Source organism: Thermobia domestica, chromosome 3 (assembly GCF_964235325.1).
Source record: "Thermobia domestica chromosome 3, izTheDome1.hap1.1, whole genome shotgun sequence".
Taxonomy (NCBI): Eukaryota; Metazoa; Arthropoda; class Insecta; order Zygentoma; family Lepismatidae; genus Thermobia; species Thermobia domestica.
Window position 1 is genome coordinate 22,846,723 of NC_137456.1, and position 14,232 is coordinate 22,860,954.

The window sequence follows — 14,232 nt, forward strand, 5'->3', positions numbered from 1 at the left end:
CAAATTAGCGAGATTTAGTTTCACGTGGCTTTGTTTATCGCAGTTTAGAGCTTACGCCTAATAATGTTATAGGGGACCTATCGTAATTGGTCAAAACATCACTGAAGAACTGGTATATGAGGTATCCAAATATCCATGTTTAAGAATGTTCCAGTGCTTGTACACCAATTTTAGAGAGGTAAGTGGAGAGTGACCAAGTATTCCCAAACAGCCTCTCTAAAAATGATTGTGCAAGTAGCGGAAATTCTGAAAGATCGATGTTTGGATAGTTCACATACTATACATTGTTTTGCGTAAGCTCTAAACTGCGATAAACAAAGCCACGTGAAACTAAATCTCGCTGATTTGCTGTTGTCCTACCGATGCTTTTACTCCTCCGCAAAATAGTTCATGTGATTGGATTATTACTTTTACGATGAAGCTTCATATAAAACTGTTATATTATTATAAATGACAAAAATATAATGCGGATTATCTAATAATACTGCAATCGAGTGTGGCTAATGAAACAATAGAAATAAACACTAAGCATGCGCAGTAATTATGGCGCCAACTCAAATGTGGACGGGTGTTCTGCTTTTAAAGTCTGAAAGATGACTGGCATGAATCCCGGTTCCGCGAGTGTTGTGGTGAAACACCAACAAGGTAAACCTTTACTCACTAAGCAACAATTGTTTACGAGCGAAATTCAAATACTTTTAAAAAAAAAAATCTTTCGAGTTTCTTTTCTTTCTTTTCTGCTGTTGCTGTAAGTATCTGGACAACACGAGACAGTATTGTCAATATGCACGTGCATAATTTGCTCCTCCCCGTGGGGAGTGGGAGTGATACATCACTAGCCAATCGTATTTGTGACAAGCGGAAGGATACAAATATTTTGTTTATCGGAGTTTAGAGCTTACGCTGAACAATGTATAGTTCCTCAATGATGTCTTGATCCGACTACGATCAGTCCCAGTCCCAGTAGTGGAACAATGGGCATTTAAATTTCATTTTTTTTAACGTTTTCGGCACCTTATAACTACAAAACCATACACTTCCGGCCACAAGTCCATATGAACTTTTTTCTTATTTTGATGTAAGGAGTCTATTCCCAAAATAGTGTGAAAAACTTTTGTAACATCCTGTAGAACATAATCATGTGAAGAAAAAAAACAAGAAATTTCATTTCATTTTATTTCCTTCTAAACTATTGATTCTAATTGCGTATTGAATAAACTCTGCTAAAGACAGGAAAGAGTATCACGCGAAGCTTATATGTAAACAATATGCAATGAGGACAGCCATCGCCGTTATTCAAGGTGTTAAAGGATTGACTTCAATAACAAACTTGACCAAGATAATTACTCTATTTATCTATTATAAGAGTTTTTTTTTTAAAAAAATCACTATCATTAAAGAGTTATTGTGTGGAGTAAGGTACGAACATACTAACATTACAATCTTATAAGGTTTACTAGCGTGATCCTAATAACATTACAATTTTATAAGGTTTACTAGCGTGATCCTAATAACATTACAATTTTATAAGGTTTACTAGCGTGATCCTAATAACATTACAATTTTATAAGGTTTACTAGCGTGATCCTAATAACATTACAATTTTATAAGGTTTACTAGCGTGATCCTAATAACATTACAATTTTATAAGGTTTACTAGCGTGATCCTAATAACATTACAATTTTATAAGGTTTACTAGCGTGATCCTAATAACATTACAATTTTATAAGGTTTACTAGCGTGATCCTAATAACATTACAATTTTATAAGGTTTACTAGCGTGATCCTAATAACATTACAATTTTATAAGGTTTACTAGCGTGATCCTAATAACATTACAATTTTATAAGGTTTACTAGCGTGATCCTAATAACATTACAATTTTATAAGGTTTACTAGCGTGATCCTAATAACATTACAATTTTATAAGGTTTACTAGCGTGATCCTAATAACATTACAATTTTATAAGGTTTACTAGCGTGATCCTAATAACATTACAATTTTATAAGGTTTACTAGCGTGATCCTAATAACATTACAATTTTATAAGGTTTACTAGCGTGATCCTAATAACATTACAATAAGACCCACTAACGTGATTCTAATAACATTACAATCTGATAAACCCTACTAACGTGATTCTAATAACAGTACAATCTTATAAGAAGCACTAGCATGATCCCAATAACATTACAATAGTTATAAGTCCTACTAGCGTGATCCTAATAACATTACAATTTTATCATCCTATTAATATTACAATTTTATAAGGCCCACTAGTGTGATCCCAATAACGTTACAACCTTAAAAGACCCACTAGCGAGATCCTAATAACGTTACAGGGCCGACTAACGTGATCCTAACAACATTAGAACTTTGTAAGTCCTACTAGCGTGATTCTAATAACATTACAATCTTAAAAGACCTACTAGCGTGATCCTAATAACATTACAATCTTATAAGACCCACTAGCATGTGATTCTAATAACATTACAATCTTAAAAGACCTACTAGCGTGATCCTAATAACATTACAATCTTTCAAGTTCCATTAGCGTGTAATACTAATAACATTACAATCTTATAAGGCCCAGTAGCGTAGAGTGCTTGTAATAAAATTACAATCTTATGAGGCCCACTTACGTGATCCTAATAATGTTGAACAAAACTAACAAAGATCTCTCTCGAACTAGTGTATGATTAAGATCATCTTATTTCTAAGCATTTGATAATTGCCTTTGTTATGTGTATACTTCTTTTTCTTCCCCTTCTTTTTTTTTACGGTTCAATATACTAATGATGATAATGCTCACGTGTGAGATAATAAGTATATGAGAAGCGAAATTCCTCACCTACCTCCATAACTTTCCCAGAGTCTTGCTCAGCTCGGCGTTGTGCAGCTGGGGATATTGGTCAGCTAGTTTCCGCCGAGCTGCTTGCGCCCAAACCATGAACGCATTCATCGGCCGTTTGATATGAGGTTTCCGCTTCGCTGATGATTTCTGTGTCACCGGAAGCAATGTCCAGTCGTACCCTGGAAGAAAATTATATCATTTTTTGTAAGCACCTATTAGCAGAATTGTATTTACACGTGCATTATACGATGTATACGTATGTAACATACAGTATTTTACGGTCTATAAGACACACTTTTTTCGTCGAAAAATGTCACTAAAATTCAGGTTTGTCTTATACTCGAAATTAGTATAAAAATGTCCAATGCCGCGGGAAACCTATCTCTATCTGGCAACATTGGATTCAACTGGCTAGTAGCAGTGCACCGATGCGACAAACACGAGTTACAGGGACTCACAAGCTTGCTAACACTATCTCCTTCCCTCCCCGACATTACAAACCTAGAATCACAGACTAGAATATAGCTACAGACCCTAAACTCTGAGAAAAACTGGAAAAATATTGCGGTATTTTCTTTAAAATTGCTTAAAAATTAAGTTGGGTCTTATAGTCCGTAAAATATGAGTAAGTTCGATAAATTCTTAAATGTAATTTTACCAATAACGAAAACCAAAATATGTGCAAATATTATATACATACCATATATATACCAAATTATACACTTCATTGAAATGAACAAGATAATATGAGTATGTTTAAATCCTCACGCGTAGTCTTCAAGATAATCGAAAATAAACTTTTTATGTATAAGGATTAATAATTAAACGGCGTGACAAACATCTTGGCATTTGAAGGCGGCGCTCCAAGTTCCCTTTAAACGCTGCTAGCAAATGAGAGACGAGCGGTATTGCCATGTTTATTTTGTACACATCCACGTCTATCCTTTGCCACCTGATCGCGCTGTAGTTCATCTGCTTAGCCATAACCACACCCCTTAGCATTCGGCAACATAGCGTCAGAGCTTGCGTTTTATTCGTTTAGCTGAAATGCCAAGATGTTTGTCACAGGCTTTAGATTTTTGGGCTTTCGGCACAATTGGCCATGATAGCCAGTCATCTGTAAGGGATGACGTCCCTCGGCACGTCCTCAGCTAATGACTGACCGGGAATTGAGGAGTAAAAAACGATTGGAAATGGAACGAAGCGGCCTGGGTCCTTACGCTAGGTACCATTCCGGCATTTGCATTGTGAATGAGAAAAAGTCAGGAAAATTTCAATAAGAATGGCTGGCTTGAAAAAGCTTTTACATTTTATCGATCAAGTTTCTCCACTTGGAATCGAATCCAGGACCACTTACAGATAACTAGTATTAAAGATTAAATCTGGCAATGAAGTGTACGCCCATTAAGCTTTATATTATGATGTGAACGTAAAAAGTAAAAATATAAATCATTATTTTAATTTTATCGAAATTTTGATGCTTATTTCACGCACGTGAATTTCTTAGTTTTGTGTTTTCTATATCAGCTTATTAAGTCGTCTAGAAAACCCGGAAAAGAATAGAGTTATGTCTACATATGTAAATTATGTTGTTTGTCTCCATTGCATAACTTACGTATCATGTAAAACCGTGTATGTAACAAATTGTAACGAGCTGCAAGAACTTCCTATTTACTTTTGCCAATACCGGTATTTCTCTCAAACTGACATTTTTCTGCACACGTCAAGATTTTAAATTTGAAACAGTTTTGAAACACCACAAATAGAAATAATACTTTTGAACACCCACATACCTACATCTTCCGTGATATGTAAAGTAAGGTCTTCTTAGTTTCATTCAATTCGGTCTCTTGGGGAAGCAGTGGCTCAATGGTAGAGCGTTTACTCCTGGTGCCTGGGGTCTTTGGTTCGATCGCAGCTCGCACCAAGAGAGCTTTGTGGTGGACAAACACCGTGTGTGTGGATTTTACCGGGGGTTTCCCCTTTCCTCCTATTTTCTTCATTCCACCATTTCATTCATTTCTCATCATCACCTAACTAACAGATTAACCTTTCAAAAATAAACAGCCGAGTCCTCAATGTTAACACTAAACTCAACCTATCCTATGAGAAATAACACTTTCAATTATAACCTATCCTAATTTTCTGTTGCGTAAATAAATAATAAATCCAGTAAACTTGGCGTCTAGTCTCATTCGTCGATCTATAAATACAAAAATGAGCCGTTTCCAGGTTCATAAGAGGTAAACCATATACATCATCAACAGCAAGTTAAAGAAAAAAAAGTTGCATGGATACATACATTCACTGCACTACATTAAATACACTACATTTCCTAAATGTTCACTGAAAGGCAATTAAACTAAATATAAAACATACTACTGTGTCAAGCAATTCATTTCTGCGAAAAGATTAAGGTTAAACTAAATATAAAACATACTACTGTGTCAAGTAATTCATTTCTGTGAAAAGATTAAGGTTAAACTAAATATAAAACATACTACTGTGTCAAGTAATTCATTTCTGCGAAAAGATTAAGGTTAAACTAAATATAAAACATACTACTGTGTCAAGTAATTCATTTCTGCGAAAAGATTAAGGTTAAACTAAATATAAAACATACTACTGTGTCAAGCAATTCATTTCTGCGAAAAGATTAAGGTTAAACTAAATATAAAACATACTACTGTGTCAAGTAATTCATTTCTGTGAAAAGATTAAGGTTAAACTAAATATAAAACATACTACTGTGTCAAGTAATTCATTTCTGCGAAAAGATTAAGGTTAAACTAAATATAAAACATACTACTGTGTCAAGTAATTCATTTCTGCGAAAAGATTAAGGTTAAACTAAATATAAAACATACTACTGTGTCAAGTAATTCATTTCTGCGAAAAGATTAAGGTTAAACTAAATATAAAACATACTACTGTGTCAAGTAATTCATTTCTGCGAAAAGATTAAGGTTAAACTAAATATAAAACATACTACTGTGTCAAGTAATTCATTTCTGTGAAAAGATTAAGGTTAAACTAAATATAAAACATACTACTGTGTCAAGTAATTTATTTCTGCGAAAAGATTAAGGTTAAACTAAATATAAAACATACTACTGTGTCAAGTAATTCATTTCTGCGAAAAGATTAAGGTTAAACTAAATATAAAACATACTACTGTGTCAAGTAATTCATTTCTGCGAAAAGATTAAGGTTAAACTAAATATAAAACATACTACTGTGTCAAGTAATTCATTTCTGCGAAAAGATTAAGGTTAAACTAAATATAAAACATACTACTGTGTCAAGTAATTCATTTCTGTGAAAAGATTAAGGTTAAACTAAATATAAAACATACTACTGTGTCAAGTAATTTATTTCTGCGAAAAGATTAAGGTTAAACTAAATATAAAACATACTACTGTGTCAAGTAATTCATTTCTGCGAAAAGATTAAGGTTAAACTAAATATAAAACATACTACTGTGTCAAGTAATTTATTTCTGCGAAAAGATTAAGGTTAAACTAAATATAAAACATACTACTGTGTCAAGTAATTCATTTCTGCGAAAAGATTAAGGTTAAACTAAATATAAAACATACTACTGTGTCAAGTAATTCATTTCTGCGAAAAGATTAAGGTTAAACTAAATATAAAACATACTACTGTGTCAAGTAATTCATTTCTGCGAAAAGATTAAGGTTAAACTAAATATAAAACATACTACTGTGTCAAGTAATTCATTTCTGTGAAAAGATTAAGGTTAAACTAAATATAAAACATACTACTGTGTCAAGTAATTCATTTCTGCGAAAAGATTAAGGTTAAACTAAATATAAAACATACTACTGTGTCAAGTAATTCATTTCTGCGAAAAGATTAAGGTTAAACTAAATATAAAACATACTACTGTGTCAAGTAATTCATTTCTGTGAAAATATTAAGGTTAAACTAAATATAAAACATACTACTGTGTCAAGTAATTTATTTCTGCGAAAAGATTAAGGTTAAACTAAATATAAAACATACTACTGTGTCAAGTAATTCATTTCTGCGAAAAGATTAAGGTTAAACTAAATATAAAACATACTACTGTGTCAAGTAATTCATTTCTGTGAAAAGATTAAGGTTAAACTAAATATAAAACATACTACTGTGTCAAGTAATTCATTTCTGCGAAAAGATTAAGGTTAAACTAAATATAAAACATACTACTGTGTCAAGCAATTCATTTCTGCGAAAAGACTAAGGTTAAACTAAATATAAAAGATAAATATAAATATAAATATAAATATAAATATAAATATAAATACAAATATAAATGTGAGATTTGTAAAGGACGTGTGTCTTTATGACAGTGAATATTGTAGTATTTAAGCTCTACCTTCATCAATATAACATTCTCATTAAGGCATATTGTCAGTAACACGAGTAAGATGACCATACATAGTATGGATAATGAAATATAGTCCAAAATAGTCAGCAGCTCTTGAAAGTTAATTTATATTTAACGAAAATATTGCTCAAATATTAAACACAGGCCTACAACAAGCCACAAAAGTTTGGGCGGTACAAGCCTTTAAATGTTTTAGACCTTTCCCACATCAATAATTACTAAGATTTTATAGCCCTGGCAATCATAATTTTAATTACATACCTTCACTCAAGCCACCTACTATACTACTACTACTACTACTACTACTACTACTACTACTACTACTACTACTACTACTACTAATAATAATAATAATAATAATAATAATAATAATAATAATAATAATGGAATTTGAAAAACGTTTATTAATCCGTACAAAAACTAAAAATCCTGTTTTGCGTAGATTCCTAAAGAACTCCCTATAATAAAATTATATTTATTCAGGTATGTTGTTAAGTAATTAAGAATACTTCGCAAGCGCAATGAAACTATTAATTGTCTTTATCAATCTTTTAAGCTATTTTTTTTCACCGCATTTTCTTTCGCCCCAAATATCAATCCAAACTGTTTTATCCTTAACCTGGGCAAGATAAATATGGGACTGACTCTTAACACCACTCTTACTAAGGCCCGGCACACACGCTTCAGTTTATTTGTACAGGTAAACCTTACCAGTATACCGGAACGTGTGCACCGGACCTAATATAGTTATTTAATATATATATATATATATATATATATATATATATATATATATATATATATACATTTCAAACAAAAAATTGAATTACCAAATCGTATGTGAAGAATCAAATGGTGATGCTTCCATACCCAGTGGCGAAGCGGGAATATTACTACGGGGTGTCAACTCCAAAATTTCAAATGGAAAGTGGTATTAATTTCGATTTCTTTGGAAGCACTATTGAAAAAGAAACAATTTTTACACGAAACACTTTTCGTTAAATTCTACGGTTTGGCATCTACGTTTGTTATTTATTGTTGAATTGTTATTATCAGACCACCCGTCCCAGGTATTTTTGGTACAAAACAGATTTGGTGCAAGACAGACTGTTACAGTGAAAGCAAGGAATGAAATTACGTGTTGTACGTAAGTTAGGAGATTCGAAAATATTTTTCCCGATATGTATGAAAAACAGCTGAAATGCCATGTGAAACAGATAGCTGATCGCTTAATGCCATTATCACTAAAAGAATACCTGAAACTAGTTTGACAGCCGAAGAACTAAAAATGAATCACAGGTTCAACAAAGATAATCAGAGTTCTGTGAAAGATATTGACTACGAGCTTGTGAAGTGACATCCCGATTTGTTTCTTAGAACTCCTGTGTCTACAAGTATATTGAGAACAACAACTTTCAATAAGGAAGAAGTTGCAAATTTCTTTTCGAATTAGTGCAAACTGATGGAGAAATATTCTTTTCCATCATCACAAACATTGGAAGTGGATGAGACTGGCGTATCGTCGTATCATCCCAAAGTTACACGTGAAAAAGTTTAACGAGTTGTGGACAAGTTGATGTCGGGCGAAAGAGAACGAAATATAACGTTGATGCTACAGGTCAATTTGTACCACCCCTCTTTGTATTTCCGCATCAGAGAATGAGTGAGACAAGGTTGATGCTCCACCCGAGAGCATTGCCGTAGCAGAAAGTACTGGTTGAATAACGGGTGATACTATTTAACTTGGTTGCAACGCTTGTAAAATTCTGTCATCCTTTCCAACATTTTTGGGCTGACCCCCCCCCCCCCCTAATACTTTTGGGCTTGCTACCGGCCTGGAACAACTTGCATTTATAATTTAATTAATGAAATAAATATACAGAACTAAATAAAAGTAATACTGGAAAATTGTATTGTCACCCGAGTAACGTGTCTGTGCAAAATTTTCATCATTGTATAATGTCACAAACGAGTGAAAGTAAGGTTGCAAGATTTGGAGCCAGGGTTGAATCAGGATTCGGTTGAACCAGGATTAGGTTGAACTAGAGTTCTGTTGAATCAGGATTCGGTTGAATCAGGAGTCAAGACTCACAAGGAGACTTACGGAAGTGTCACTCACGGATTTCGCATACTTGTAGAACATCAAAAAATAATCGACATGTATTTTTTTTTTATTTCGGCAATGGTGCGGGTTTAAGGGTAGAAACCACCCTTTGAACGTTAGGGGTGGTCTCCAAGCATAGACAGAAAACAATCATTTAATGTAGAAGAAAACTACTGCCAGAGGGGTAGGAGAACTGATTCAGAATCTGATGTAAGGGCCGCGATGGCTCAGTGGTAGAGCGTTCACCTCTGGTGCATGGAGTCCTCGGTTTGATCCCAGCTCGCTGCAAGTGAGCTTTGTAGTGGACAAACACCGTCTGCGTGGGTTTTCTCGGGGTTCTCCTCTTTCCCCCACTTTCTTCATTCCACCATTTCATTCACTTCTCATCATCGCTGTCTCCTTTAGCCTAGCCGGCATAACTATGGGACGTAAAACTTATAATTTCATTTCATTTCAGAATCTGATGTCAAAGTTACAAAATTCAAAATGGCGGATCCAATATGGTAATTGCAATTACTAACAGTGTTCTGGTTTGAAATGCTCAGCAGTTAGCCTATACATATAGTTTTCAGGGGTTACTGCGAGAAGGTTGCAGACCCATTTGAGCCCCCTTTTTGTACTTATTTTAACGGGATGCTTGATTCAAGTGCGTCTCTGCACCTCTCACTATTCTGAGTGCTCATTTATAGTCAGTCCCCTCGCCTCTCATTACTCGGGATGCTTATTTAAAGGGAGTCTCCTCGCCACTCACTAGTCGGGGTGCTTTCGGGATTGATAGTGATTTTAGTATATTTGGGTCCCGTGTTAAACCTTGAGGAACGCGTTAGGCGAAAGACTCAGCCGGCGAAAGATGCATTCTTCTATAGCCTGTGGGAAAACTTCTTGAGACATTTTCCTGACATTGTCTTTCTCTATAACTATAACATACATTTTCATCTCCGTATAATATAATTAAGATCCAATCACAGATTCATATCCACTATTCTTCTCCCAGATTTGCAAATCTTATTAGGTATGTGTGGTATAAAAGCAGTTAATTGGAAGAAAAACCACCAGCGATTGAAAATCTAGTAATTATTTGTTTCATAAATTGTGCAATAAATTTTGCAATGTGTGCACAGTTATCGTCGTAATAAGGTGTCCGCGCAATGTGTGCACAGTTATCATCGTGAAGGTGTGCGTGGTGTAAACAAAGTTTATGCATCACACACTTTTATATATATATATACAGTAGAGCGTCGATTATCCGAACGTCGGTCAACCGAACGACCGCTTAACCGAACTGTGTACTCGCTCGCTTAAAGGATTTTTTTAAACGTTAATTTTGTGTACTGTGTGTATTCATGCAAAATGCGTATGTAATATGTACATATTTTTGTTTAATAAACTGTACCATATACTATATATTCCTACTAAAGTTGCCTTTGTACGTTACTTTGTAATACTTAAAGAGATGCCTGTTTTTATGAATAAATTTACTGTACAGTACTTCTTTTTGGCAAATAAACATGTACAGTTCGATTATCCGAACAAACCAGTTTTCCGAACACCCATGTCCCCCAATTACTTCGGATAATCGACGCTCTACTGTATATATATATATATATATATATATATATATATATATATATATATATATATATATATATATATATATATATATACAGAGTATCGTTACTGTAAAACGTTTTCTCAACAAATGCATAATTATAAGAATTGAGAATATATGAAGTTCTGACATAGTGACAGGCGAGGGGACTCACTATAAACAAGTACCCCGAATAGTGAGAGGCGAGGAACTCACTATAAATAAGCACCCCAAATAGTTGAGAGATGCAGAGACTCACTTTGATGTTTGATCAAGTAACCTGTTAAAATAAATACAGAAAGGAGTTTCAAATCGGTCTGCATCCTTCTTGCAGTAACCTCTGCCAACTATAATTGTTCTTGGCTAACTGCAGAGCATTTCAAACCAGAAGAATTTTAGTAATTGTAATCACCATATTGGATCCGCCATTTTAAATTTTGTAATTTTGACGTCAGATTCTGAATTAGCTCTCCTAACTCGCCACCCCTCGTAGCATTATGTTTTCTTCTACATTAAATGATTGTTTTCTGTTTACCCTTGGAGACCACCTTGTACCCTTAAACTCGCACCATTGCCGAAATAAAAAAAAAATACGTGTCGATTATTTTTCGATGTTCTACAAGTATGCAAAGTTTTATTCAAATCGGTGAGGGACACTTCCGTAAGTCTCCTTGTCAGTTGTACCAGGATTCGGTTGAATTAGGATTCAGTTGAACCATGATTCGGTTGAATCACTGTAGGTTAAAGAAGAGTATATGAGGAAAAACGTTACATGTGAAAAAAAATTGAGCTTTTAATTAAACAGTGTACAGTGGATAGAAGGCACAGGAGAACAATTAAATATAGCTAATATTTAATCATCTTAACCGTATACTGGTATGCACTAATAGTATGGATTTCACAAGAGACTATATTAGGGAATAAAGTAGTGGGCCAACAGTTTCCGGGACTGCCATTTCTGTGTGATCGGCCACAATCCCTAAAGAAGATTGGTTATTTCCCGAGAAGTGGAAAGACTTTTGTTGTTGTTGTTGATGATGATGATGATGAAGATCGTCATCTTCTTTCGAATCAGCATCCTCGACACGACTTTCCTGATATGCGGTCAGTGGAAGAAACTAACGTCTGGCTCAAACTTCCTTACATGTCCTTTTTTACGATATCCAATGCAAGTTGGGCGATGTTGTCTAATAGCTTTGTTCCTGAATTAGAAGAAAGCAATTTCAAAGGTACGTCAGCATTAATAAATAAGAACGAATTTGTTTTTCAATATCTTAATTTCTCGCGTTAATGTTTCACATTATGCCTGTACACGAAAGGAAGCGAAATCCGACAACGTCACACCTGCACAACATTGATTTTGGACAGATGTCAAGAAGTTTGAGACGGACTTTACAAATACTTTTCTGACTGTGTTAAAGAAGAGGGGGGGGGGGGGGGAAATGATGTACAAATTAATGTGGAAAAGAGAAGTAAATGTTGATATTTCAAAGCTTTAGATGTGTATTTAAATATTGTAATCAAGAATAAAGTAATAGAGAGGCAAATAAATTGAAATATTCAAGAGTAATTGTAAGAAATACGAATCAAATTCACGAGAAAATAAAGATTTGATTAACAGTGGAAAATTCGAGCTACTCCTTCTTTCAAAACCTATCGTCAAAGCACAACTACTGTTGACGAATTTAAAACTGAAAGCTTTTTATGGTACCTATCGCAGTACACGTGTATTCAAGTAATATTTTACATTAAAGCTTCAATGAAATTATTTATAACATCTTCCATTTCCTAGTGAACTCATGTGGTTCGCTTCTCACATTAAGCTGTAGGTTTTCGTCTCACCTAGCCTTGCTGCTGAAGGTGAAGCTAAACTCGAACTAACCACCCAACTCTAATTAACCATTACTTAAAATAAAGTATTATTATTATTATTTTAGGTTAGGGCCTGAAATGTTTCCTTCACGTTTCTCGATCTTCAACTTCCTCTTTTAAATTCCAATCTTTTTATATTTTCTTTTATTTTTCAAGTTCTATTTTTCACTTGTGTTCTTCTTCTTCCAATTCTCGCTTTCCTTCTATGGCGGTATCAAGAAGACAATTTATTTGCAAGATGTATCCAATCCAATTGGCCTTCCAAAGAAGGGTGCTGGCTAAAAGCGTCCTCTTTTCTCCTATCCTTTTTAGAACATCTTCGTTTGTTACTCTCTCCGTGCATTTTATCTTTCTTCCTCCAACACCACATTTCGAATATCTAAATATCTTTTCTGTAACTTCCGTAATGTCCACGTTTCTGAACTATATAGTCTAACATTCCATACATACACACAGAGCCCGAAACGACTCAAAACGACACAAAAATGCATGTCTTCAAATTTGGACATACTTTAATGTGTACAAATGAATTGCTTTCTAAAGGTGGACATAAGGAAATATGTCGATTTTTTTGACATTACAGATATGTCCGCCATGAACATAAAAAATGTGAACAACTGTAGCATGTCAAAATGATCTACTGCCTTGTTTTCATTAGCTTTGACGGATTAGTATGTTATGTTTTGATCACTGGGGCAATGTTTGAGATGATATACTCGTAATTGTACGTCAAAAATTTATACACATGCGCGGAAACGTGAGGCGGTTGTCCATTGTCTCTTGTTATCTGTGTTACCAATGTAGCACTTTGTCGCTTGATCTAGAAATTTTTAAGGATATTTTTATCAAAAACAATTGGTTTATTCATCATTGTTAGAATAGAAATTTAGCACCTTTTAAATGTTGTCTAGTGACTAAACTAGCATTATTTCCACTAAAATTAATATTTCTAGCGTCTTCTTGCAGTATGTTTAGTGACAGTATTATTCACGTTGTTGGCAGTGTGTTTAGTATCATTATGACATATGTGTGTGCCCTATTACGGACAGGTTTGACATATATTTTTTTATGCCATATCAACATACTTCGGGCTCTGTGTGTAGGACTTGACCAACTTCTTCATTAGTCTAATACTAAGCCTGCTCATCATTCTTGTTGAATACTTCTTTAGGTATGCCAATTTTTGACCTGATCTCTTTGGTGCAGTAAGCGTCTCTCATCAAAGTACTTCCCGGATACTTGAAATTATCGAGCTCTTCAAGTTCTCTTTGTTCTACTCTGACTTGTAAGAGCGCGTTTCTACAGGAGAATAAAGTATATAGAGCTTATTATTAAAGTATTACTTGAATTAAATATATTTACAATCTTCTACTAAAATATTACTTGAATTAAGTATATTTACAACCTCCTATTAAAATAT

The 14,232-nt window shown here is 34.1% G+C and overlaps 1 protein-coding gene across 1 annotated transcript in view; it reads right to left on the bottom strand.

Annotated features, from left to right (window-relative positions):
* Window positions 1-14,232, bottom strand: part of LOC145680230 (transcription factor SOX-10-like) — a 256,148-nt gene that overhangs the window by 114,006 nt on the left and 127,910 nt on the right. The window contains exon 2 of the mRNA XM_081750546.1: window positions 2,857-3,034. Within this exon, the coding sequence (XP_081606672.1) occupies window positions 2,857-3,034 (178 nt within the window). The remainder of the gene's footprint in view (window positions 1-2,856; window positions 3,035-14,232) is intronic.